Genomic DNA, 27,557 nt, shown 5'->3' on the forward strand with positions numbered 1-27,557 from the left:
TTTCCAATATTACTGAACAAGATGGCCCAATCCTGTCATGAGAAATGTTTCCTTCAAAATTGGCCCTGGAGTCTGCAATGTGCATTTGGAAAACTGCACATGTGCGTGCCCACGCACACACATGAACTGGGCGTAGTGCAAGTTTGCATACAAATAATGTGACAATGCACACCGATTCCTTTGGTTAGTCCCCAATTCTTCCACTGCAAATTGCATCTGAAGTTTGCCTCTGAATTAATCACACACAATGCATAATTGCCTGCAGGCCCCAGCAGAACACAAACGGTATGCAATACTGGATGTGGACTGTGCATCATCACAAACTGAACCCAGAGGGCCCGATTCATGGAATTATTTGAGCGGAAAATTGGGGATTTGCGTGCCATTCTGCGCACAAAGCCCTGTTCGTCGATTCATGGAATGAACTGCTCTGGATATTTTGTGTGGATTTCCGGCATGCTCTACGCGTCTCTGCGAGCAGCCGAGTGTCTTGTGTGAGAGACCACGCGGGGCTTGGGCGAGTCCTGTGCAGAGAGCGGAATTGTAGGCAGAACAAGGGAAATGGGGAACAATATGCCAAAATGGTAGCGTAACGAGGGACGGCACGCAGACAATTCATCACATGCCAACAACTGTGCACGAGAAAAGGTATTCATGGATGTGACTGTGCAACCTCTTGCCAGAGAAATGTCCATGCAAATCCCTCGATCTCTCTGCCAGCCAAAAGCAGGCGAACAGACTTGCGCAACATTCTCAACTTTAGAGGTGAGTTTGCATGCCTCATTGAGGGTGCATGCGAGCCAACAGGGTTCCGATCGTACTTAGGGGTGTGCGTACACAGCATAGCCAGGTGCGAGAACGGTTCACAGAGGTTCGCAAGCAGATTTCCCAGAATAATACCCTAGTTACGATAAATCCTACACATGTTGTTGGGGTGAGGTCACAGTTGCGGTGGGCCATGCGCAGGGTCCCTGAGGTGCAGGCCTGCTTGCGGGGGACTCCAGGCACTGCTTTCAGGGTGCATGTATGCGCGTCTGGAGAGCTCGCAAATGTAGTGGTTTCTGGCTGTTTTGTCTTTATGTGTGGGCGTGTTGTGGCTGTTCCGGGCGTGACTTGCAGATACGGTACATTTGAGTGAATAATTCCATGAATACGTGGTGCGTGCATTTTGACTTCTGCACGCCGGCTCGCGCAGGTTCGTTCTCGGCACACAGGGATTTATGCTCTATTTTCCATGAATCAGGCCCCTAGTCTGTAATACAGTTTGGGGTGAATGTCTTACTGAACCTGTACCATACTATTGAGCCAGCAACCCCTTCTTCTGAATAGGGCTTTGGTAAAAAACTGGTCACAGGTGAATTTAGGAGTGTGTTGGTAGGAGGTTATATCCCACGCAAGGAAAGGAAATGGACAGGCCTCTGACAAGCTCATACCCAACTCGTGAAGCTTTGACAGTGGGGCCTTATGCTTGGCCGCCATCAGCTGTCTCTCCTCTCCTTAATTTCAAAGATTCTTGGACGAGGGGTCCTCCTATTTGAATCTGCATTGACATCCCCCAGCTCTCCAGGTCGGTTGTCCCCCTTTTTCTTCAGCTGGAGCAGTTCTACTCTATGTTACTGGCTCCCTTGCCCCCACACGCTGCGCTGAGCATCCACTCTTCTTGTGCTACTAGACTCGTCTGCAGCTTTTGACAGGGTAGATCCCCCTATTCTTTCTTCTACACTTCCTTCGCTCAGCATTTTAGGGGCTGTTCACAAATGGTTCCTCTCTTGAGTCTCTGGACGCTCTTATTCCCTTTGACGGGCTGGCCGCTCCTCTTCTGCACTAGCTCTGTAGGATGGCATTTGCCAGGGATCTGGTCTTGTCCCTCTGCTCTCTCTGTGCTTTCCCCAGTCGACTTGTATTACTTATTTTAACCTCCCTTATCACTTCTGTGCAGGTGATTTCCTTCCTTCCTTCCTTCCTTCCTTCCTTCCTTCCTTCCTTCCTTCCTTCCTTCCTTCCTTCCTTCCTTCCTTCCTTCCTTCCTTCCTTCCTTCCTTCCTTCCTTCCTTCCTTCCTTCCTTCCTTCCTTCCTTCCTTCCTTCCTTCCTTCCTTCCTTCCTTCCTTCCTTCCTTCCTTCCTTCCTTCCTTCCTTCCTTCCTTCCTTCCTTCCTTCCTTCCTTCCTTCCTTCCTTCCTTCCTTCCTCTAAAACCAAAATCCATATCGTTTCCTTCACAGCTTGCTCTGTCTTTCCCCCCTTTGTTTCTTTTCCTCCTTCTCGGGTATCCCTCTCCAATTCAGCTCACCACGTAGGTGTTATATTTGACTCTTATCTCTCTTTTGCTTCTCATAATGTCCATGTTGCCTGTTGGTGCCGGTTTCATCTGTGTAATATCCGCCTGGCCGGGACACTTCTCACACTCAAAGCTTTTGTGTGTGATTCTCTCTTGCATTGACCACTGCTCTTCCCTTGTCCTTAGTCTGATGGCTCCTCAGCCTGCCCCACTCTACTCTGTTTCCAACTCTTCCACCCTGTTATCTCTCTTCTCCAGAATCCATATCCACCACTCTTCCCTTGTCCTTGGTCTGACGGCTCATCACCCTACCCTGCTCTGCTCTCTTTGTAACTCTTCCACCCTGTTATCTCTCTTCTCCTGATTCCATATCCACCGCTCCTCCCTTGTCCTTGGTCCTACAGCTCATCAGCCTGCCCCACTCTACTCTGTTTCCAACTCTTCCACCCTGTTATCTCTCTTCTCCAGAATCCATATCCACCGCTCTTCCCTTGTCCTTGGTCTGACGGCTCATCACCCTGCCCTGCTCTGCTCTCTTTGTAACTCTTCCACCCTGTTATCTCTCTTCTCCTGATTCCATATCCACCGCTCTTCCCTTGTCCTTGGTCCTACAGCTCATCAGCCTGCCCCGCTCTACTCTGTTTCCAACTCTATCACCCTGTTATCTCTCTTCTCCTGATTCCATATCCACCGCTCTTCCCTTGTCCTTGGTCCTACAGCTCATTAGCCTGCCCCACTCTGCTCTCTTTCCAACTCTTCCACCCTGTTATCTCCCTTCTCCTGATTCCATATCCACCGCTCTTCCCTTGTCCTTGGTCCTACAGCTCATCAGCCTGCCCCGCTCTGCTCTCTTTACAACTCTTCCACCCTGTTATCTCTCTTCTCCAGAATCCATATCCACCGCTCTTCCCTTGTCCTTGGTCTGACGGCTCATCACCCTGCCCTGCTCTGCTCTCTTTGTAACTCTTCCACCCTGTTATCTCTCTTCTCCTGATTCCATATCCACCGCTCTTCCCTTGTCCTTGGTCCTACAGCTCATCAGCCTGCCCCGCTCTACTTTGTTTCCAACTCTATCACCCTGTTATCTCCCTTCCCCTGATTCCATATCCACCGCTCTTCCCTTGTCCTTGGTCCTACAGCTCATCAGCCTGCCCCGCTCTGCTCTCTTTACAACTCTTCCACCCTGTTATCTCTCTTCTCCTGATTCCATATCCACCACTCTTCCCTTGTCCTTAGTCTGATGGCTCCTCAGCCTGCCCCACTCTACTCTGTTTCCAACTCTTCCACCCTGTTATCTCTCTTCTCCTGATTCCATAGCCACCGCTCTTCCCTTGTCCTTGGTCCTACAGCTCATCAGCCTGCCCCGCTCTGCTCTCGTTACAACTCTTCCACCCTGTTATCGCTCTTCTCCTGAATCCATATTCACTGCTCTTCCCGTGTCCTTGGTCTTACGACTCATCACCCTGCCCTGCCCTGCTCTACTCTCTTTGCAACTCTTCCACCCTGTTATCTCTCTTCTCCTGATTCCATATCCACCGCTCTTCCCTTGTCCTTGGTCCTACAGCTCATTAGCCTGCCCTGCCCCGCTCTGATCTCTTTGCAACTCTTCCACCCTGTTATCTCCCTTCTCCTGATTCCATATCCACCGCTCTTCCCTTGTCCTTGATCCTAGGGCACACCAGCCTGCCCCACTCTACTCTGTTTCCAACTCTTCCACCCTGTTATCGCTCTTCTCCTGATTCCATATCCACCGCCCTTCCCTTGTCCTCGGTCCTACAGCTCATCAGCCTGCCTCACACTGCTCTGTTTCCAACTCTTCCACCCTGTTATCGCTCTTCTCCTGATTCCATATCCACCGCTCTTCCCTTGTCCTTAGTCCGATGGCTCCTCAGCCTGCCCCACTCTACTCTGTTTCCAACTCTTCCACCCTGTTATCGCTCTTCTCCTGATTCCATATCCACACGCTCTTCCCTTGTCCTTGGTCTGACGGCTCTTCAGCCTTTGAATCTTGTCTACACTTCCACTTCCGGTTCTTCGTTGTATTAGCTTTCACACTCTCTTTGTTCTCAGTCACAATCTCTGTTAACTGTTCCACGCCCTCCAGGAGTCCAATCACGTATTCGTTCTTTTTCTTCTTGGCCCCTAAACCATGGAACTTGCTTCTATTCTCCATTAAAGCTGCCACCTCCTTTTCTTCTTTTCACTCACTCTTAAAACCTCACCTTTTTTCCTGTTCTTAATTTTAATCAGCTTATGGTGTGCCACTTATGGTTAACTGTTCTGTTTTTATAAACATGTGCAGTGCTTTGATCCTTGAAGGATGTTAAATGTTAAAGGTATTTGTTTCTCGCACCGTCACCAATGGAATCGGCGCTCAGGCAGATCTGCAAACGAAAAGGCGGGGGGTTTGGTAGGGTGACGAGGGAGTGGGATATTGAGAGAAGTGGAGCCCTTTTGGCAGCTTCAGTTCGGTTTAGGCCGTGCGCTGAGCTTTGGTGCGAGTATCGGATCGATGTTAGTCAACGTGTGCTGTTGGTGCGGCTTATGTCTGTTTGTTGTTGCAATGTGGTAAAGTGCGTGAGGCTTGCTGTGCGAGAGGTGGATGCGTGAGTTTTCGTGCGAGTTAAATATGCAGAAATGTTGAGCTTTTTGGTTAGTGGGCTATATGTCTTGCAGCTAGACTTCGCAGTGTGGCTAAATGCCTAGATTTGAGAGTCCTGTATTGTGGGGGATGGACACTGTTCTACATTGCACCAGATTCACTTCCAATGTTACATTATTATCCGCCACTTCTGTTCTCCAATCCACTTCATGGCTTGGCAACGGCCCTAGGGACCGCACCAAAGTCTGTGTAGCCAGGGCCAGTTAATTCTGCTCCCCAGCACCACATTTGCACCTGATAAACTAGGTGCTAATGTGTGGCGCCAGTGAGGTGTCGTTAGTGTAGGAAAGAGCAGGCATTGCTTACAAACTATAAGGTTTTGTATTTAAAAAGTTTGTATGAAAAGAATATTTTAAAAGGATATTCCACTAAACGACCAGAAGATGGCAGACTGTGCACGTAGTAAGCATACAGTCTAAATGCAAGGACTGTGTAAAACATGTTTTGTTCTCAAATTGTCAGATCCTCATTTCTACATCACAGAGGGCCCAATTCTGAGCTCATGATAAAAACAGTGTGGAAATACCACATTCTCCCCTCCAGTTTACAGCACCACCATTCTGAAGTGGGCGGAAGTATTGGAGGGGAGATGTTGTGCTTTCCAGCAACAAAAGTTTCTAAAATCTATCGGTGTGAGGAAACATGGGGCCCGAGTCAGAGGTGCGTGCAAACGTAGGAAAGTGTTTTTCCATCAAGGAGGAACACATTCCTTACATAAACCGTATTCTGATAAAGAAAGAATGTGCTGCAGGGACATAAAAGCCTTGGCTTTTGCAGGAGCCCGATGAACGGCTTGACAACCGCCCTAGCAACCATCCGGAATGCAAGGAGGGGATTATCCTCCCAGCAGCACTGGTCTAGCATGTCAAAAAAGGATTCAAAATCTGGTACCTGTGACATACCATTAAACTCTACTGCACACTTTTTCCCTTTATAAAACTACAATGCCTTAGAGTGCAGCACCACTTTTCTAGTTTAATGAAAGTTTAAGACAATCTTCTTAAATTCGAAAAGTGTCAGTCTTTTAAGAAATGCTCGCAATGCCAGTGGAGCACATGTTTCCGCCACGAGAGATGTTAGCATCCTTTGCTGCTGGAAAGCACGACATCGCCCCTACAATACTTCCACCCACTTCAGAATGGCGGTGGTGCTGGAAACTGGGAGGGAGAATGTGGTACTTCCAGACTCTTTTTATCATGAGCTCAGAATTGGGCACAATTCTGCCCTTCGTGTTATTAATCCAAGAGTGCTCTTATGATGCGGGCTGTTCTATTTCCACCGATGCTGAATGTCCGAGGGCCCAACCGCTTTAGGATTTTTGATCACTGATGGCAACCACAAAGCACAAACCTTGGCGAGGCATGAGGCCTCAGGCAGTATCTTCAATTCGCCACCTCTTCTGGAGCTCGTTGCAATTTATTTTGCACATGAAAACCTGTGCAAAATAATGGCAGCGCAGCTGATCACAGTGAAACAAGCAAACTGGCAAAGCTGCACATTTGCCTGACACTTTGCACAGCTGCTTGGTGTTGTGAGGCCTTGGCAACAGCAACGATTGCAGTGGCATCAGAAGGTGTATCACTGAGCGGCACAGAGGTGCTAGGTTTAGGGAAGGAAAGAAGCTACATGGGAAACACAGGTGCCACATGTGTCCCTCCGCCCGCCTCTTGGGGCCTCTAGAATAAAAATGGTTCTGATGGCACAGCACTAGTGTTGCACTCTTAATAAAGGGGCAACACTAACACGTGTTAGGGGTCGTATTTAAGAGACCTGTCTTCTTGAACAGCCTCTACAGTCCCAACTCATTACATTCACACAAAGGCCACAAGATGGCAGCAGGGACGGCCTGAAGAACAGGGCCCAAGTTATTAGAACTTGACTAGCCAGGTGAGTGGCGGCCCTTCACGTAAAAGAGGAGCTAGGCCCAGAGTACAATGAGGGCCTGATTCTGAGGTGCCTGCAAAATAGGGAAACGTTGATGCTTAAAGAAACGAGGCGGTTCTACACTGCAGCAGAGTCTATTGAACACCAAAAGAGGTAAAGTGGCCTCTAATCCGCCACTTCTGTCACCAGTTGAGCGCCTTAATTTACAGCTTGGTAGCGGGGTCATGGCCCTGGATTCTGTAGCTTGGAGCACCCTTTCTGCACCAAGCTAACGAGACATTAGTCAACGGCACCCTTGTTGTTAATGATGAAAATAGGCCGCATTCCTTACAACGTTTATATTTTCCGTTAAAAAATGAATATTACACTAGAAGACCACAAGATGGCATACTGTGCACGCAGTAGGCAGACAGTGTACATTCTGGGAGTGTCTGAAATGCTTTTCAAAATGTCAGCGCCACGTTTTTTGCATTACAGAAAGTGCTGCTAAAATTCTTCTAGTCCACTGACACTCTGTGCACTGTAGAAATGTGTCTTTGCTTTTGCATTTTGCCCATCGGTGCTCTGCGCATGGTAACCCCGCAGCGCTTCATCTGCACACATTTTACTTGATTTGTCTTGCCTGCTGCACGACAACTTGCCTCCACTCATCCCATCACCCTCAGAATGCAGGTGGGAGGATTGGGGGGTGGCGGATGTCGTAATATTACGTGGCATTTAGCCCGAGCTCCGAATCGGGCCCATATGGCCTTCTAGTGTAATGTCCTTTTAAAATCGCCTTCTCATACAAACTTTTTAATGCAAAACCTAATACTTTGGAAGGAATGCCACCTCTTTTCTACCCTAGTGGAACTTCAAGAGTGCCACCCTTGGGTGAGCAGAATACGCATGGTCCAGCTGCTCTGCATATGGAGCGGTCACTGGGACCATTGCAAAGCTATAAAGTGAGGACGTGGATTGGAGAACAAAAGTGGTGATTAGATTGCAATCTGCTACTTTTGCATTTCAAATGAATATGGTGCAATGTAGAAAAGTGTCCTTCATTGAAGGAAGAACACTGTTCTATTTTTCCATGCGCCTCAGTATCGGGCCTTGAATTTTTCGGTTTGTCACTGGATGTGCTCGAACTACCTTCAGCTCTGCTTCTGCACCGACACAATATTAATTCACTTGAGTCTCTAGGAATCAAATTTAGGGGGTGGGGGCACAGAAGGTGCGACAGGCAAAAGTAGGGGAGCCACCTATGAAAGTTCTATTAGTATGCTTTCCCAAACTGATGTAGGCCCCACACCTGAGATTCTTACCCCCACCACCCAGAATCCAGGCCCTATACCTAACATCCTGCCTCCCCACCACCAGAGACCAGGCCCCATACCTGACATCCTGCCTCCTCACCACCCACAGCCCAAGCTCCATACCTGACATCCTGCCTCCTCACCACCCACAGCCCAGGCCCCATACCTGACATCCTGCCTCCCCTCCACCACAGCCCAAGCCCCCTACCCGACATCCTGCCTCCCCACCACCCACAGCCCAGGCCCCATACCTGACATCCTGCCTCCCCTCCACCAGAACCCAAGCCCCATACCTGACATCCTGCCTCCACACCACCAGAGACCAGGCCCCATACCTGACATCCTGCCTCCCCTCCACCAGAACCCAAGCCCCATACCTGACATCCTTCCTCCCCACCACCAGAGACCAGGCCCCATACCTGACATCCTGCCTCCCCTCCACCACAGCCCAAGCCCCATACCTGACATCCTGCCTCCCCTCCACCAGAACCCAAGCCCCATACCTGACATCCTGCCTCCCCTCCACCAGAGACCAGGCCCCGTACCTGGCATCCTGCCTCCCCTCCACCAGAGACCAGGCCCCGTACCTGGCATCCTGCCTCCCCTCCACCAGAGACCAGGCCCCATACCTGACATCCTGCCTCCCCTCCACCAGAGACCAGGCCCCCTACCTGACATCCTGCCTCCCCTCCACCAGAGACCAGGCCCCCTACCTGACATCCTGCCTCCTCACCACCCACAGCCCAAGCTCCATACCTGACATCCTGCCTCCTCACCACCCACAGCCCAGGCCCCATACCTGGCATCCTGCCTCCCCTCCACCAGAACCCAAGCCCCGTACCTGGAATACTGCCTCCTCAACCGACAGAGGCCAGAACGCAAGTCCCAAACCTGTCGCCCTGTCTTGTTACTGCCAGAGGCCAGACACCGTACCTGTATCCTTCAACCCCCACCTTGCAGAGCCCAAGCCCCTGGCATCCTGCCTCCCCAGAGCACAGGACCCATACCTAGCATCCTTTCACCTTCACCACCCAGAGCCCAGGTCCCATACCTGGCATCCTGCCTCCCCACCACCAGACCACAAGCCCCATACCTGGCATCCTGCCTCCCCACCACCTGAACCCAAGCCCTATACCAGGCATCCTGCCTGCCCACCACCAGAGCCTGTACCCTGTACCTAGCATCCCACCCCACAAAAACAGAGCCCATGCCGCATATCTAACACCCTGCCTCCTCAACAGCCAAAGGCCAGAACGCAGGCCCCATACCCGGCACCCTGCCTTCCCACCACCACAACCCAAGCCCCATACCTGGCATCCTGCCACCCCACCACCATAGTCTAGGCCCATACCTGGCATTCTGCCTCCCCTCCACTAGAACACAAGCCCCATACCAGGCACACTGCCTCCCCACCACCAGAACCCAATCCCTATACCAGGCATCTTGCCTCCCCACCACCAGACCCCAAGTCCCATACCTGCATCCTGCCTCTCAACCACCAGAGCCTGTACCCTATACCAGGCATTCTGCCTCCCCACCACCAGACCCCAAGTCCCATACCTGACATCCTGCCTCCCCACCACCAGACCCCAAGTCCCATACCTGGCATCCTGCCTCCCCTCCACCAGAACCCAAGCCCCGTACCTGGAATACTGCCTCCTCAACCGACAGAGGCCAGAACGCAAGTCCCAAACCTGTCGCCCTGTCTTGTTACTGCCAGAGGCCAGACACCGTACCTGTATCCTTCAACCCCCACCTTGCAGAGCCCAAGCCCCTGGCATCCTGCCTCCCCAGAGCACAGCCCCCGTACCTGGCATCCTTTCACCTTCACCACCCAGAGCCCAGGTCCCATACCTGGCATCCTGCCTCCCCACCACCAGACCCCAAGCCCCATACCTGGCATCCTGCCTCCCCACCACCTGAACCCAAGCCCTATACCAGGGATCCTGCCTGCCCACCACCAGAGCCTGTACCCTGTACCTAGCATCCCACCCCACAAAAACAGAGCCCATGCCCCATATCTAACACCCTGCCTCCTCAACAGCCAAAGGCCAGAACGCAGGCCCCATACCCGGCACCCTGCCTTCCCACCACCACAACCCAAGCCCCATACCTGGCATCCTGCCACCCCACCACCATAGTCTAGGCCCATACCTGGCATTCTGCCTCCCCTCCACTAGAACACAAGCCCCATACCAGGCACACTGCCTCCCCACCACCAGAACCCAATCCCTATACCAGGCATCTTGCCTCCCCACCACCAGACCCCAAGTCCCATACCTGCATCCTGCCTCTCAACCACCAGAGCCTGTACCCTATACCAGGCATTCTGCCTCCCCACCACCAGACCCCAAGTCCCATACCTGACATCCTGCCTCCCCACCACCAGACCCCAAATCCCATACCTGGCATCCTTTCCCAAACACCTAGAACCCAAGCCCCATACAAAGCATCTTGCCTCCCCACCACCAGAACCCAAGCCCTATACCAGGCATCCTGCCTGCCCACCACCAGAGCCTGTACCCTATACCTAGCAACCCGCCCCACAAAAACAGAGCCCATGCCCCATATCTAACACCCTGCCTCCTCAACAGCCAAAGGCCAGAACGCAGGCCCCATACCCGGCACCCTGCCTTCCCACCACCAGAACCCAAGCCCCATACCTGGCATCCTGCCACCCCACCACCATAGTCTAGGCCCATACATGGCATCCTGCCTCCCCATCAGCATAGCCCAGGCCCCAAATCTGCCATTCTGCTGCCCCACCACCAGAACCCAAGCCCCATACCCGGCACCCTGCCCCCACCCCACCAGAACACAAGCCCCATACCTGGAATACTCCCTCCTCAAAAGCCAGAGGCCAGAACACAAACCCCAAACCTAGCATCCTTTCTCCCACAACACCAGAGCCTGAGCCCCATAATAATGGTTTCCATTGATATAAGCAAATAAATGACTAACTGTGATTTTTCCAAAGTGAAGAAGGTTGCTCCCAGCTCTTATCAGGTGGTCTGTTGAGCAATGTATGGTAACAGTAACTACCTGAACGTCTTTCTACACCCCCCCACCTAGTAAGCGACCCCTTATCTTCACATAAAGCAACTCACTGAATCAATGCTGATTACACAATAGAACGCATATCACCCAGAAGAAATTCCCTAAATAGAAAACTAGCCCACCACAGATACACCAATAGAGCTCCCCACACTCCTTTACCACCACAAGGACAGACAACATAATCACAAACAATTTAAGTTACCAACCTGGAGTGCACATTAACCACTGCTCCAGACAACTCTCAAGATGTATAAAACGTGCCCACCACAGAGAACCCTACCTTTTCAGATCATGCACACATCAACATTGCAACATAGCAAACTTCCCCTGCTTCTGCATTAGTCTCCTACCCCACCTCTTGAAGATCCTGGAAACCCAAGAAACTGTGAAAAAAGGTGGACTATGTACCATCCAAAGACAATAGCATAGCATAACAGGGCGTAGCAAAATGTTACACTCATTCTCCTGCGGGGCCATACTATGGACAGGCCGTGCCATTTTGGTGACTGGCAGCAATAGAGGAGGAAATAATAGTTGGCTTTGCTGAGGTCAGTCTACTATTCATGAAGAGATTACATTATTTGCCCAGGATCACACACTTTGGTTAAACAGTAAAACTGGGATTTTAACCCAATCTACAGTTTAAGGCTTTGAACACATAACTTTCAAGCTCAACTTGCTACAAATAAGTACAATTTGCATTTTAAAGCCTACAATATTACTGCCCGATAGAGCAGAGTGCTCAAGTTTCCAATGGCAATGCGTAACAAGGCGACCCAGTCCTGTCTATACTTGTAATTGTGGGACGGGTAGTATTTCTAAATTTCCCAGAATCCAGAGGGGGAAAACGGGACTGGATGGACTTCTTATGCCTGGCTACTGGAGGCTTGAGAGTTCTGAAATTTTACTTGCAAAATACACATATCTCAAATTAAACTAACCTGACAATATGTAAATCCTTAGTGAAACATGTAAAGGCAAGTCCTGTCAGTGAATGAGATTGTCACGTTTAGTTTGCTTAGCAGATCCCTCCCAAGCAAGTTGACAGGCGAGCTCTCAGAGTATATGAGGGGGGCCCTTACAACCTTCCCTCCCACCTTTACAACCAAGTCTTTTGTGTATGGAACAATCAAAACAGCCCCAGAGAATCCCTGCATGTCCAGAGTTTTGCCTGATGACGTGAAGCCACCTTCACTGATGCACGACTTCTAAGTCCACCATAAAGATGAATTGTTTGTTCCCTATCTCTGCCCCCACCAACGGTTCCTCTTCTGGATTTAGGGTAATTGACTGGACTGGACACGCAAGTGCTCTCTGTGGGCTGTCCTATTCAGGATATGTGTCTGTACCAGGTAACGGGAACGGGTTTCCCCCTACCAGTGTAGTGCCTTGGAACGGGGCCACTGTGCCATTAGGTACGCTGCCGAAGGCGTTCCTGTTCTCCGTTTGCTGCATGTTCGGGCAGGTTTGATAATGTTTAACTGCCTGTTGTGGGAGTTGCGGTTGGAAGTGGCCGAAAATCTGCGGGGGTAGCTGTATGTAAGCCTGATGGATCTCATAGGGTATAGAGGTCATTCTGGGAGGTGGCCTCTGGGGATTCCCTTGGGGTGGAGGGCCATCATTTTGGTGATTGTCGTATCCCACAATCTGCCTACTCCGACATTCTCTGGAGAAGTGCCCCAACCTCCCGCATTTCCAGCACTGCCCTGTTCCCACTCCTCTTTGCCCCATATCCCCAACTCCAGCCTTTTGACCCTCGAAACCCTCCTTACCCTTGTTGCTATCCTCATTGCCACTGTGGACCTGAGAATTGCAGATTTCCGCCCACTCTCCTTGTCCTCCCTCAGCCCACGCTGCTGCTATTCTTGCATTTTCTGCATTAGGGGCGTACCCTCCCTCCTCTGCCTGTGCCAGTGCTGGCCCTGTCCCCACCACAGCTACTTTGACAAACTTATTGTGGACCAGTTTCGTTTCCTCAGCCTGTTGCCTCTGAATCTTTTTTTGGCTCGTGCTCTTTTAATCTTCTACACTGGTGAACTATGATGCTTTGAATTTCGGGCCACACTTTTGCTTCTATTCCTGCTATTTTGTCGAGTGCCTCCTGCACTTCCTTGGGTAGGCCCTGTTTCACTGTAAAGCAGAAAAAAGGGGTTGATTGATCTCCGGCGTTGTCCATTTCTGCCCTCCACATCTCTTGGACCCTGAGAATAAACTGAGCAGCGTCTTTGTCATCCCCCATAGAACACTGCATGAAAAACTGTAAATCTGGAGTGTCTGGAAATGCCCGCCACAGCGCATCCCATACCCTAGCCCTAACCTTGTTGAATGAAGCTCCATCATGGGCGTCATTTCTCAGTGTCCCTCCTGGGTACCCTGCTTTAACCCAGACATTTTCAGCTTGGTCCCCAACTGTGGCTACTAACAAGCTTTTAATGTTATCTATTGGTAAGGGCACCCCTGCTGTGTTCGTTTCAAAAGCATATATCCATTTCCCTGCCTCTGCTGTGAGTGGTGGGAGTGCCTTAAGAAGGTTATTCTTGTCCATCTGTGCCCAGGGTACATAGTGAGGCCTCCCTGCTCCCTTGCGTATCAGTGGCATTTGCATTTTGATCTTGCTTTTTTCGCTTTTAGTCACACTTCCCTTTTTTCTTGTTAATGCTATCCTGCCAAACCTCTCCCTCAATCTTCCGTCCCACAAATGTTATATTCTCGGTGTGCGCTTGCTCTGCATCTCCTTCCTCATCATCCTCAGCCTCGTCAAATTCACTCCAATCTTCCTCTTCTCCTCTCCTTGACCCTACATTTTCATAACGCAAGCTGTCTGTCTCTCCATCACGCTCTACGTGAACGGTTCTTATGGGCGCATTGTCTATTCTAAATTAGAAGTCTACCGACTTCCACTCATCCCCCACTGGTTGCACCGGTGCACCCATGGGTGGTACGGGTATATCTGTCTTTGTTAAATCCCATGCGCCCTTACTCTGGCTAACTCTGTCCGTGTCAATGCCAGTGCTATATCTAGCTCTCTTGTGCTCACCCAGGTGTGGGCAGCAACCTCCGAAGGTGAGATATAAGGTGGAGGCAGGGCCATGCCTGGTGTTGCGACTATCGTGCCTGCTGATACATATGTTGGATTAGTGTAGTACCCTTCCCATTGGGTGAGTTGCTAGCGGATATATCCCTTTTTCCCTCCACATTCTTCCCATTTTCTCCTTAGCCTGTCTCTTTACTACTGTTGTGTGTCGTCCCTTGCCCCTTTGAATCATCTGTGTCCACAAACATTTTCCAGAGGTTCAATACTTCCCTTCTATTCTGCAATGGTCTCCCCTTATATTTTGCTGTTTAGAAGGTAGACATATGTTCCAACACGCTTCTGTCAAAGGATCCCTGATCTGGCCAGAAGTGGGGCATTCCCCCTCCTCCAGTCTCAGTCATCCACTGGTTGTGATACTTAATCTTTTCACAATACAAGGGCACAGCCTTGCATATGTGTTCTAGGGGCGTTTCTACCCCCATAGTCATGTCTCCCGTGTGTATGGCAGTGGGGCTACGCCTATGCTCCTGCACTTCAGTTGTTATACAATAACCCATTCAATGAATATGTAGTTCAATTTTGTCAACAATGCAACTTAATGTCATCCAGAAAAACCCCAATACAAAATTGTCTGTTCAATTCCTCCACCCCTCCACTCTCATTTAGAGCTCTGTGAAAACACCCACACCTCACGCTCTCCTCACACACACACACACACACACACACACACACACACACAAAACACGTACACACCCCTCCTGGGCTGCCTTCTTACACCATAAAATACACTAACAAAACAAACTAAAATAACAAAATACAACAACAACAAATTCTTTCCTCGAGCTCTTCAATTATGCATAGCTCCTATATTTATTCCTGTTTTTCCACATTGTTTATGCAATGCGTGTGGCACCACCTTCCCCCTCACACGGGGAGGTTCCCTGTCTTCCGCTTTCCTTTTCCTTAGTATCCTTAATAAATTAATTTTAAAAAGAAAAAATCAACACACTGCACAAATATGCCACACTCTCAATTTAAATTACAGCATTTTCACACTGTTCAGACTGCTCCATACATCCGACCCTACTTTGTTATCCCTTGCAGGCTATACTAACGTGCGTGTGCTCATCTAAACTCCTCCGTTCATGGGGTTCAAACACCGGCCTGCACCTCTCCTTGGCCCCGCACCCCGCTCCAAAAAGTAGGCAGGATTCTACAAAGACAGCTCCTACAGGGCCACTCAGGGGGACGCGTTTTGGGGCTGGTCGCTGTAAGTGGGGGCAGCCCTTCCATAGAGAGGCTGCCTGCATACCTCCAGAGGTACAGGGAACACTGGGATCAGGTCGGGGTCACCAAATGAAGGCAAGTCCCTGTGAACGCTCACACCAGAAAGAAAACAACCCTCTAGGGGAAAAGGCCAAGAGATTGCTTGCAAGGATAACAAGGTTTAATTGTGCAGAATACAAAGGTATCAGCAAAGAACTCTGCTGCTCCAGAACGTTCTGCCAAAGGTTAGTACAAACAGAAGCTTAAAAGGCAGTACATCGCCATCACTATACAGTAGAAACGAGTGTTGCTGGTTGGTGAGACCCTATACATGGGCCTGTTCCATAGGGGATGCCAGGCTACGATTTGTTCTCTTTTCCACAATCTGTTCCCACTTGGGCCAGCTGGGCTCATCTCTCCATGGAGTGAAGGTCAGGTTCCTCGTAAGTTACAGTTTCAAGACTGCTATGATACACTAAGACTACTGCTATATCATTGTGGCATGCATCTGGGAGGCTCGGGGACTGGTGCCAGGGGGAAGGGAGGAAGAAATACAGTCACACTGACCCACACATTCTATGCTTTGTTGATATTGCACCCCTCGCCCCAAGGCTTCCACCCTTGTTTTGATATATCATTTATTCCTCCCAGTACCTCGTGTTACAAAGGATGTATTTATGCGGAGAGGTAAAACGGCGTACATGCTCAGATCTTTTATGGACTTTGGCTTCTTCCAACGAGCTAAAGGGCTAAGTGTCTACCATGACTACAAGATGGCGTTTCTTTCCATGTGCGCACTGAGTATGCATCTATTCTTCCTGCTTACATTATATTTGTGCTGAGTTTCTTAGCATGGTTCCTTTCACCCTAGCACATTACACTGCTATTTATGGGATTCGCCTCATTCTAAAGCGCCCAGGGGGGTGGGATAGACTCATTTCCAGCCCAACACATGTTAAGCCAAAAGGATATTGTGGTTGTTTTATTTTTCACATCCTGAAAGGAAAAATGTAAGTCGCAGAATGCAAAATAATGCAAGCCTGAAAAGAAGCCTTCCTTTCACACAACTGTACTTTTCTCACTTTAAGAATCTCTAAACAAGGTTTGTAATAAAGTCACTAGGATAAAGAATACATTTGTCACAAACCACCAGCTTGTTGTGCAGCTTTTTAAGAACTTAAATGTCCTTATAAAGCAATCCAATGTTTCCATGTTAAAGTAGTAGACTTAATTACTAACTTTGAAACAGTAAGCTTTCCTGTGAAACTTTAAATATCTAACTGTAATAGCCGCACTGACACTTTCTGTGTTGTATAACGTCTTTAATCTGTTATATGTGGAGTTGGAAGCCTTCTGCACATGCTAATCCTGCAGAACTCCTTTTACGCAGACTTTCAGAGGTTTTACATGGTTTCTGTCACAACACTTCCCTGCCACACCTCCCACCACTCTCCGAATGGCTGTGGAAGGATTTGGTGGGGATCCTGTCGACTTTCTTCATCCCATTTGCCGAAGCTCAGAATTTGCCCAGAGTCAGGACTTTAAGAAAGCAGGTTCAAGCACTGAATCTGGTGCCAACACCATGCTCTGACCTTATTGTGTCCTTTCTCCTCAAGTGCACTCACGTGTCGAGCACAATCTTTACTCATGCCATGAGGTGGCGGGTGGGAGGTGAGATGGCTAGCTGTCACTATGCAGGACGCAGGGAGTGTCTTCAGCTGAGAGGACAGCACAGCATAACCAGGCCCTCAGAAGGGACATTGCTTTTGCTCCAGCCACAGGTGTTGCCAGGTTTGTAAAAGACCTGGGGCTATGCTAATGTCGGGACTGGCAGGACTCGGGGCAGGCTACCCTTGTGGTTGTAGCCCTCGAGCTTCTATCCGTGGCTACAACCAAAATACCCGGGGCTATAGCCCTCAACCTCCTCTGACAACGCATCTGGCCCCAGCACTGAGTGGAAGGGCAGTGTGAGTCTGACATCAGTTTTATTGCTCTTTCACTCCTAGGAGTTTGTAACAAGCATGCTGTCCTCCAAGAAGGGCTATTTCTGGCTCGGGCTGCGAAAGCAAGGAGAAACATGGAGATGGATGACCGGAGCGGAGCTGGATAGATCCTCGTAAGTCCAAATCGACTTCCTGTGGTAAATAATGCACTGAACATGAGCATGTTACACTGTGTGGGATGGACCCCCTTCTAAGCCTTGGGATTTGACCTTGGACATAGAAACAAGACTTTCATTTACTCATTAGCTTGGCCCTTGATCTGCAGTGCATGATGGGACAAGCCTGTGACCACTGGCAGGAGAGGCGGCAGGAACAGAAAGCATGTGTGAAGTTGGGAAAGCACAAGTGTCACACATTTCACGCATTATCAGCGAAGAGGTGGAAGTTAAATCAAAAGGAGGAAGTGAGTTTGCACAGGGAGGATATGTACAGTGTGAATCAGTGGGCCTAGGACTAATCCTTGTGGGACACCCACAGGAAGGGTTGCCGGGGGTCAGAAAGGAGGTGCTGGAGTCCCATGAGAGGTAGAAGGAGTGATCAAAGGGATAGCACACCCAGTCAAGCACAGTGTCCTTGACACCAAGGAGGGAAAGAGTTGACCGTGTGGCGAGGTCTAGAAGGATGAGAGGTGAGAGTGGTCGACAGTGGTAATAGAATTAGCAACCAGGATGAGAGGAGTCTCAGTGGAGTGCTGGGACTGGAATTCAGATTGGAGGGGGACGGCCAGTGAGCGTACCTCAATATAGTTGACTATGCAGTTGAAGACAACACTCGAGCATTTTTGAGTGGTTGGGAAGGAGTGAGAGCGTTCTGGGTCAGCAGTTAGTTTCTTTAGGACAGGCAAGACTGGGCTGCTTTATAACAGAGTGAGAAGATACCACTTGCAAGAGATAGTTTGAATACGGTGAAGAAGTGAGTGAAGTGGAGGTGTGGTGCAATGTGGTCAACTGCAGTGCGCGATAGTTTACCAGAGCGGTGGATGAATAAAGGGTTGAGGGGGACAGGCAGACCAGAATTGAGATACAGAGGAGAATGTGGGGTAGATGGGAGGTGGGGGAAATTAGTAAGGGAGTGGTAAATATGGAAGAGTGGAGAAGGTCCCTGGTATTTTGATGTTTTTAATGGGGAAGTAGGAGTCAAAGACACGCAGAGAGAGAGAGGAGGACATGGAGTGATTCTTTTGAGCGGGGAGGCATGGCTGGGTGCATGTGTAAAGTTTAAGAGGATGTGAATAAAAGGAGGAACCCGATTAGTGTAGTAGGAGGATATGGCTGTGTTTAGAGTTGTGGCCACCTTCAGTATATAGTCCTTGTAGACAGTGAGAAGAGTGGAGGATTGGTCTTTGTGTTGACATCAGCAGCTGAACGGATGGGGGGATCCATTGTTGAGGACGTAGGCTGGAGGAGGGGTGAAGGGGATAATTGAAAGGGTAAGACAGTGCAGAGTTGAATTTGGTGAAGTTGAGTTTAATTGAGTGAGCAAAACCAGGGAGAGAGATCTAAGAGTGAGGTGTGGACTTGGGTGAGGTAGGGGACAATGGCGTCGGGCTTGAATTTATATTTGGTGAAATATGGAGATGGGGGAGTGGCAGAGGAATACAGATGGTGAATTGAATGAGTGTGTGGACAGAAGGGGATGGGAGACACAGAGGGGGAGCAGGGGGAGTGTAGGGCAGAGGGGGGTAGGCAGAGAGGACTTGGAAGAGAGAGAGGGGGAAAGAACCATAAGGAGAAGAGAAGCACTGGAAAGAGCAGGGTAGGTAGGCGATGGCGAGGTTGTAGGGGGGACCACAGGGTCCTACGAGACGAAGCAGTGCCATTTCAAAAACGATAGTGTCCTATGTAAAAATCAAAGTGCAACTTAAAACCTCACAGGGTTCTAGGCAACCAGAGTGATTTACAAGGTGCCGTTGGCACTTGCAGAGGTGTAAATTCATACCAGGGATCGCACAGAATTAGGAAATGAACTTGTGTAGTTGTTCTGCACTGATAGCGGGTTTAGTAGGACATGCCAGGCCCTAACAGGCCCAAACAGAACCTGCTATTGTTTGTTCAGCCCTTTTCAGTGTGCACCAGGGGCTAGGGTGCCTCTGGACAGGGCCCTCCTGGATGGCACTTGGGCTGGAGAGGCCAATGAGGGAACTGCCCAAGTACAAAATTGGCATTCAGATGGGATAAAGGCCAGGCTCAGTGGTGGACCAAATGCATGGCTCTTCAGCTGAACTCCAACTCCACCAGGGTAGTGAGCAGGGTTTTTTAGTGCTGACTGTTGGCTTCTGGCGTTCAATGTTGTCCTGATAGGTTTTCAATTTGGGAGTGCGGTGGTGGGGCAGTCTGGGGTGCGGTGGTGGGGCAGTCTGGGGTGCGGTGGTGGAGCAGTCTGGGGTGTAACCTCTTGCCCCTGAAGATGGGCCACCACTGAACATCATTGCATCTGTTCCAAAAATGTTTTCTTTTTTTCTCTGTGTTCTGCAGATTCCCAATCAAGGAGGACAACGGGAGCCATGACTGCATTTCGGGAAAAGACACATTCTCTTCTGAGAGCTGCTTCAACCCCAACAAATACATTTGTGAGAAGAATACCATTGAGTTCCCACAAATCATAGCTGCGCATACAAGACCGCAAAGACAGATTAAGGCGCAGGCCCAAAAAAGACTGCAATCCTCTTGGCGCTCATCTCATGGTCAACTTGAAACTAACAGAAGGACCTGATTTATGTCCACTCAATAGACAATCGCCTGATGAAGGCCTCTGAGGTCATGAGTAGCCATTGGGTGAAATGGCTCAGCCATGCATAGACTCCTCATCCATGTTTAAATTCCCAAGCATTGCAAACCTTATTCATTACGTCACTAAACTATCCAATCTAGGGCACTAATATGTGACAATCTATTTTCCTAATTATGCACACTAGTGGTTACTCAGGGTTTATCCCCTTTCCCCTCCTGTGCCCTATTCTCCCCTCATGTGATCCACCCCTCCCAATAATGGCTTTCTGCATTCTTTTGCTATAGCCTTAACCAACAGGACCTATTGCTTCTTTGCTGTTATCTGATGTTTAACAGTTTTCCTTCTCAGCCTGACACTTTTGATGTACCTGCCCTTGCCTGTGTTGTCCTCCTGAACTTACCAAGCAGCCTTATCTACCAGGACAAATCAGCCCTCCTTTGCTAATCGCAATATACTCTTCCTTCTGACAATTCCAGGCTAAGGATTTCTCTTCCTCTGACCATTCATGCTCATGTAAACACAGCCATGCTTCTGACCATACAAACCTAAACTGACGTCTCTTCATGACCATTCAAGTCTAAGGAAAGGGTCAGGAGGAAAGGCCTTTCCTCCTGACCCTCAAGCATAAACAGGCCTCTCCACCTGACCCTTCAAGCCGACACAGGTCTCTCCTCTGGACAAATCAAGCCTAAATAGGCTTCTCCTCTATATCCTTCAAGCCGTTCCCTTCCTGATGCTTTAAGCCTAAAATGGCCACTCCTCCTCACATTTCAAGCCTAAGCAGACACCTCTGCCTAACCCTGCACAACTAATTAGGCCTCTCCTGCTGACTAAACAGGTGTGTCCTCCTGACCCTTCAAACCTATACAGGCCGCTCTTCCTGACCCTTCAAGCCTAAAAATGCCTCTCCACCTGACCCCTAACAGATCTCGCCTCCTGACCATTCAAGCCTAGATAGGCCTCTCCTCCAGGCCCTGCAAACCTACATTGGCCTAGCCACCTGTCCATTCAAGCTGAAATAGGCCTCTCTTTCTGATCCCTCTGGCTTAAACATGCCTTTTCAGACCCTCCAAGCCTAACAGCACACTCCTCATGTCCCTTCAAGCCTAAACACTCCTCTCCTCCTGTCCCATCAGCCCTAACAAGACCTCTCCTCTTGACAATTTAAGGCTTAACGGGTCTCTCCTACTCATCTTTCAAGTGTAAACAGGCCTCTCCAGCTCTACCTGAAATTCTTCTTCTTCAGAGACATCCATGAATTCAAGGCCAACCTTGCCATGATCCAGACCTAAATGTTCAGTGCGACCCTCAAACTGAACCCCACCAAGATGGATTTACTTTTCCCAACCAAAAACACAGAACGCCCCCACATCGAGACCTGGCTGTCTACCTTGAACCTTGAGGGCTTCATTCTGCAGCTAATACCTTACTCCAGGTCTGTAGGATTTCCCATTGACACCACTCCTTTAAAACAAACTGTAGTGGAAAAATGAAACAAGACTATTCCAGTGGATTGGTGAACAATGTATTAGTAAAAAGCAATGCAGCAGGACAACAAACCAATGACAGTACGAGACTTTGATGTAAGTGAGACCCCCTTTCGCTCCAAGCACTGTTCTCTTATACTCAAAGGAACACATGTATTTCGAAGGGAGGCGAAGTCCAAACAGGGCAGGGTATCATAGAGTAACGATGTTGCAAGCAGGGAACAAAGCTTTACCATTCAAGTCTTAGACACCAGCTGCATTCTCACACGTTGAGACAGTGTTATCAGGAAGTACAGCATAAAATGATACATTTAGCTGGGCTGAATAGCTGCCTCAGAAGATTCATGCACAATTTGAGGCAGGCGTGCTTACAGTATGATGACTTCTGTCTACTAAAGTCGCTTTTCCTAAGAAAGCGGGAGCCTAAAACACGCTTACATATGCCAAAAGGGAAACATGTCAGAAGCGAGCAATGTGGAGGCGAGCATAGCTACACCCTAGGTGAGGAGCCTTCACTGTAAGGGCATGTGCAGTAAAGCCTAAAGCTCGCCTCACACAGGCAAGAAGCACTCGTTTAAACATGGCAGTTTGAAGTACCTACTCAATGTTATACTGCATCAATGTGACAGGGGATTTCATAAAATTTTCAATTCCAGATGTTATTCTCACAAAACGTAGTGGAGCAATCGCAGACATCAAGGCACCAGGTACCCACCTGTGGAAAATCAAGCTCCTTCTTCCAACACCAGCTTCGGATCCACTGTAGAGGCCCTGGTTCTTTCGTACCTGGATCTTATCTGGAAGGGGCAAATGCCCAGTTCACTTGCCACTCGCGACCACCGCAGCTCCTATGAGAGGCTGCCTGCATGCTGCTGCGCCCTCATTCAAGGTGTCTTCAAATATGACCACATAATGTCCAGACTGAAACATCACTAGCTGCCCCTACAAGCACACATCAGCTTCAGTGCAAACTACATTCATGCCCCCTCCCATCTGGCAGAGAAAGTCAGCACCTGTGGTGCTCGTGCATCACCAGAAGTCCAGACCTGGGTAGAGTAGAGCAGCAGAAACAGAAAAAAGAAAGAACCAGGAAGTAAGCACTCAGTCTACAGCCCAGAGGGTGGAACTTCACGCACATCCACCTCTGTCTCTCCAGCACACTCCTGCAACTGAGAAAGGAAATCAAGACCCTCCTCTTCAAGGAGCACCTTCCTTGCATCCCGTAAGATCCATCCTCTGAAACCATCCAGGCAAGTACTCCTTGTGATGACCAACCGCTGCATTCCCCTGTTCCAGCCACCACCCTCGATTCAGCACTGCACATGCTCCCCACTAAATGTAAATCTAAGCAATTCCCTGCTTCCCTGAACAGAGTGCTGGGAATAGATATTATGTTGTAAAGACTGTTACCGCCTGCAACCAGCTAATGTATACCTAGAAACTCTGCCGATGTACAGTACGATGTTGCTTCCCGCAGCTAGGTTTTAGCTTAATACCCAAAATAAAGTAAATAATAAAAATTAAGCATACCCTTACTGCCTAAATGGATGTCTCCTTTGGGAAAATTAATGGAAGAGTGAAAAACAAACCCCTTTTTTTGACCCTTTATATCTTTTGAACTCTAACACAGATTTGGACAACACTTTAATTTCTTTGGGGTCCCGTGCCCTAATATAGGAATTGCAAACACTGTGCTGATCCGACCTACGGCTCAAAAGTTATTAACCATAGAATCGTTGCTTTTCCTATGGATGATAGGTTTGGATGGATGATAGGTTTCACCTTAACTATAGGGCGGTTATCGCCGGCCTTTCATTTATATATATTGTATATGCCTTACCACCCTCAGATATTCTCTACTTTCTCTTTTCCCACTAAACTTCACTACACTCTTCTCCCCACTACTCTCTACTACACTCTTCTCCCCATTACTCTCTTTTATACTCTCTTCCCCACTACTTTTTACTCCTCCCACCCAACCTACTGCCACATCTGCTATACTCTCCTTCTCACTGTACAGTACACTCTACTGCACTCCCCCCACTACACTACACTGCACCCACAACTGCTCCACAGTCACCTTCCTGTCACCCTTCTCAATCACCATCCCTAAACCCCTCCCCTTAATCTCACTCTCACACCCAAGTACCACTTTGTCTCAGCAACCAATACCTCACCTTGCACACGCTCTTGACTATTTTTCTCCACTCTCTACTGCACCACCCTTCCCCCACTTGGTTTCTTCGGCCTCCTTCTTCTCCCTTGATCTCACCTGAACAACCCCCACTGCCCTGGTCGCATTGTCCTTTTTAATCCTCCCTTGGTCCCTGCCCATGGTGGTCCCCGTCAGCTGGTTCCCCAGCCCAACTGCTGGCTTCCTTTCCCCCAGGGCCTCGGTTAAAAACACCAAACCAGGTGTAACAGGTCTAAAGCCCTGCCCCCTTTTCATCCGTGAGTCTGCTGACATTTGGAAATGGCGGCCTGCTGAAAACAGTCATTTCTAGAGTTTGTGCTGAGCATCTGCAATGCCAGTGGAATGTGTGTGGCGTTCTTTAGCCTCTCCACTTTTCACCGCCTCTCTCGCCATTGAGTTGTCAGTTCAGCTCTCCACCACTAAGAATGCTGGTACATGTGGTCCTGTGGAAGAAGAGAATGAACAGTGTGTGAAGAATCAACTTCCAGGACACCAGTGGTCCAGGGATGAATATTGGTTTCTAAAACATCAATCAGCCCCACACCTCGAGTACACCAGAAGGGATCATAAGAGATTGGAAACACAAGCAAATTATAAGCCTCCTTATCCAAGTTTGGTAACATGGATGGAATGACAGGCTTATCTCTGCAGGGTCGTGGATCGTTGATTAGTTGCAACACAGCGAAAATACAATTATTACCCAATGATAAAAGGGACTGTCCAGACAAGGTTGTATAAAAAATATTTACTTTATTATCATCACAACAGACAGTTCTAGCAACACTACAAAATACAAGCCACCCTGTAAAGGAATGCCGAGGACGGACAGTTTCAAAGGAGGACAAGAGATGCACTATGGATACTGACAGGAGAGTAGTCAGTAAAGTAATTAATCACAATAGTTCAAGTACACTTGGTTTCAGCACAAAGGGAGCAATGGGTCATAAAATTTCACTAGGGGTCTTCAGTGAAGTACCAGGGGGACAAAACCACAATTTACCTTGTGCTTGTAGATGTTCTTGGTGCTCGACAGGGTCGAGTCGGTATTCAGTGCGCTTTGCAGCTTCTGCGACAGAGATCAAGACGTGAGACAGCTGCGGTTATCGGGTAGCAAGCAGTATGGCTAGCGAGGCTCAATGGATGGCTGCAGGCTGCCGTACATCGCGGCTTCGGGTGAAGAATCGTTGTCTCAGTGCTGGTTGGCTGGTCTGAAGCACTGGTCGAGGCATCACGGACGGCGTGAGCGACTACGGCATAACAACAGTCACCGGTGCAGTCAGTTGCAGCTCGAGGGGCTCGACTGGGTGGAAAATGTCCTTTAAGGCAGACTTGGTTGATGCTTGTCGATGCACTCCTCCTAGCTTCCTCACTGGGCTTGTGTTGTCCTTTAAGGCAGACGGGCCAAAGCTGAGGAGATTGATGCAGGCACCAGCCTTGCCCTTGGTTTGGTTCAGAGACTCTCTGGCACTTCCCACCTAGGAAACCTGCTGGGGAGCCTAGCAGGGCATGTTGTGTGTTGGCTGGGTACCGGTTCTGGAGCTGCTGGAGGGACCCTAGGATCCAGTATCCCCCTCTTTGGAAATCCTGCCCTTCCTTCACTGGCGGAAGCTGTAAGGCAGACTGTACATTCAGCCATTGTCCAATGCTGATTTCCTCTTGTTGCTCCTTGCAAAGTCTTCAGATGATCTGCTCAAAAGAGGGGCTAGACCCTCTTTTAAAGCAAAATGGGCGACAGTGATTTGTGTAGGCTAAGCCTTCCTTAATGAACCAATGTAGGGTCCACCAACAATCTTCTGTATGCATGAGGTCATAACCAGAGTGTTTTGCAACAGAAAAGGTAAAGGGGTGAAAACCTTTATTTATTTGTTTTCTTGTTAGGCGCTTATACAATAAGAATATACCATTTCAAAGCACCCACAGTGCAGGGAGGGAAGGCGGGGAAATACATTACAGCACAATATTGAGAGAAGAAGGGAAAGAGGGAGAGGGGCGAACCTACTATGCCTTGTGAGTATTCACATTCAGAATGAACAGTACTAAGTTCGACCCATCTTCCTGTTTTTTGTGGATCAAAGGGGGTCTCTGGTTAATTGAGATCTCTGTGGTTTCTGATTAAAGCGACAGGTCTCCCTTGAAACTGTGGCAAGACCAGACTTTCGGTCGCCGCCAAACCACATACTTGTACCTTCTGAACGGGGTCACCCTGTGGGGATGAATACTGTAAACAGCTGTCCCAGACATGACATTTCACTGCCCTTAATACTAAGAGGCGGGAGCTGGCTTCAGGTTGGCACAGATGCATATCATAGTTTGTTGGGGTTTTCCCATCCTTTGTTAGTTCTGCGATCAGGCCTCCTGTGGGCCTGTCTGATTAACTCTGATTAGTATGCTAAGCTGCAACCAGTAGAGCCAATAAAGAATAGGGTGGATCCATGGAGTCTTTGTTATTTAATTAGGCTGGCCATGGTAGGAGGAATGCTTTGCACTTCCCCTTCTGAGATGCCTTGATGTACTCCTAGCTGTCACATTCCAACTAAATGTAACAGGGTGAACAGCGCCTGTTGGCTCTGTCCACCCACAGTACACAGGTCTATGTGTATGTTGTGCAGTGAACATAGGAAAATCTGTGGTTCATCTACTATCATTCCATTTCATTTAAAATTTCAAATAAAAGCCGAGGTGAGTGCACACCCACTGTGCAGTTGGCAGAATTCCTCACACACTGGCAAGCAATTTGCCCAATCAGTTTGGAACAAGAGTCAGTAGTACTCGACATTCATCCAGGCACAGGTAGAAGCAACACAGACTGGGACCCTCCCAGCTCCCACGCAACACCTCTTGGGTAGCACATGATCTTGGAAACCCTGTGGCAGGCCTCATGCCCCAGGTTGAGAGGGGGCTCATCCCCTCATGACAGGGTCAGATCACTGACCCTGTCACACACCTCAACCCTTGCTTCCAAAACCTCTTTCTCCTCCCGTAAGCCCTTTCTCTCTGCTATTCTCTCTGACCATTAGTCTCCACTATTATCCTCTCCTACTGCCCTTCAATACATTCTCATTGACACTACTATCTACTCCTCCCAGTCTACTACTGCGACACTCGGCTACACTCTCTTCCCCACTGCTCTACACTACACTTTACTACACACTCCTCTCACTACACTAATCTCCACCTACTCCACTGTCACTGTTTCTCACTCTTTCACCTTTTCAATCTCTCTCCCTTAGTCTCACTCAGTCAGTCCCTCACTCACATTGCACGCACTCTGACCCAACTACCACTTTCTCAAAGCAACCAATACCTCACCTTGCACATGCTTTTGCCAATTCCCCTCCATGCTCCACTGCACCGCTCTTTCCCTGCCATGACCTTGGTCCTCCTTCTCCTCCCTTGACCTCACCAGAACATTCTACCCTGCCCTGGTCACACTGCCCCTTTTTTATTCTCCATCTGCTCCTGTCATTGGCTTCCTCTGGCAGCTAGTACCCCTGGCAACCACTGGTTTCCTTTTTCCACAGAGACCAGGCTACAACCAGCAAACCACACAAAATGGACCTCAAGCCCAACCCCCTTTTCATCTCTGGGTGTGGCAGCATTTAAAAATGGTGACCCGCTAAAAACAGTAATTCCTGGAGGTTGTGTCCTATTTAACTCTGGAAATTGC

At 49.2% G+C, this 27,557-nt stretch overlaps 1 protein-coding gene across 3 annotated transcripts in view; it reads left to right on the top strand.

Annotated features, from left to right (window-relative positions):
- Positions 1-23,228, top strand: part of LOC138580144 (natural killer cells antigen CD94-like) — a 139,117-nt gene extending 115,889 nt beyond the window's left edge. For all 3 annotated transcript variants that reach the window (XM_069650466.1, XM_069650464.1, XM_069650465.1), the window contains exons 5-6: positions 17,483-17,592; positions 19,954-23,228. In XM_069650466.1, the coding sequence (XP_069506567.1) occupies positions 17,483-17,592; positions 19,954-20,191 (348 nt within the window). In that variant the 3' untranslated portion in view covers positions 20,192-23,228. The remainder of the gene's footprint in view (positions 1-17,482; positions 17,593-19,953) is intronic.
- The last annotated feature ends 4,329 nt before the right edge of the window (positions 23,229-27,557 follow it).

Source organism: Ambystoma mexicanum, chromosome 3p, assembly GCF_040938575.1.
Source record: "Ambystoma mexicanum isolate Mex_15411 chromosome 3p, UKY_AmexF1_1, whole genome shotgun sequence".
NCBI lineage: Eukaryota > Metazoa > Chordata > Amphibia > Caudata > Ambystomatidae > Ambystoma > Ambystoma mexicanum.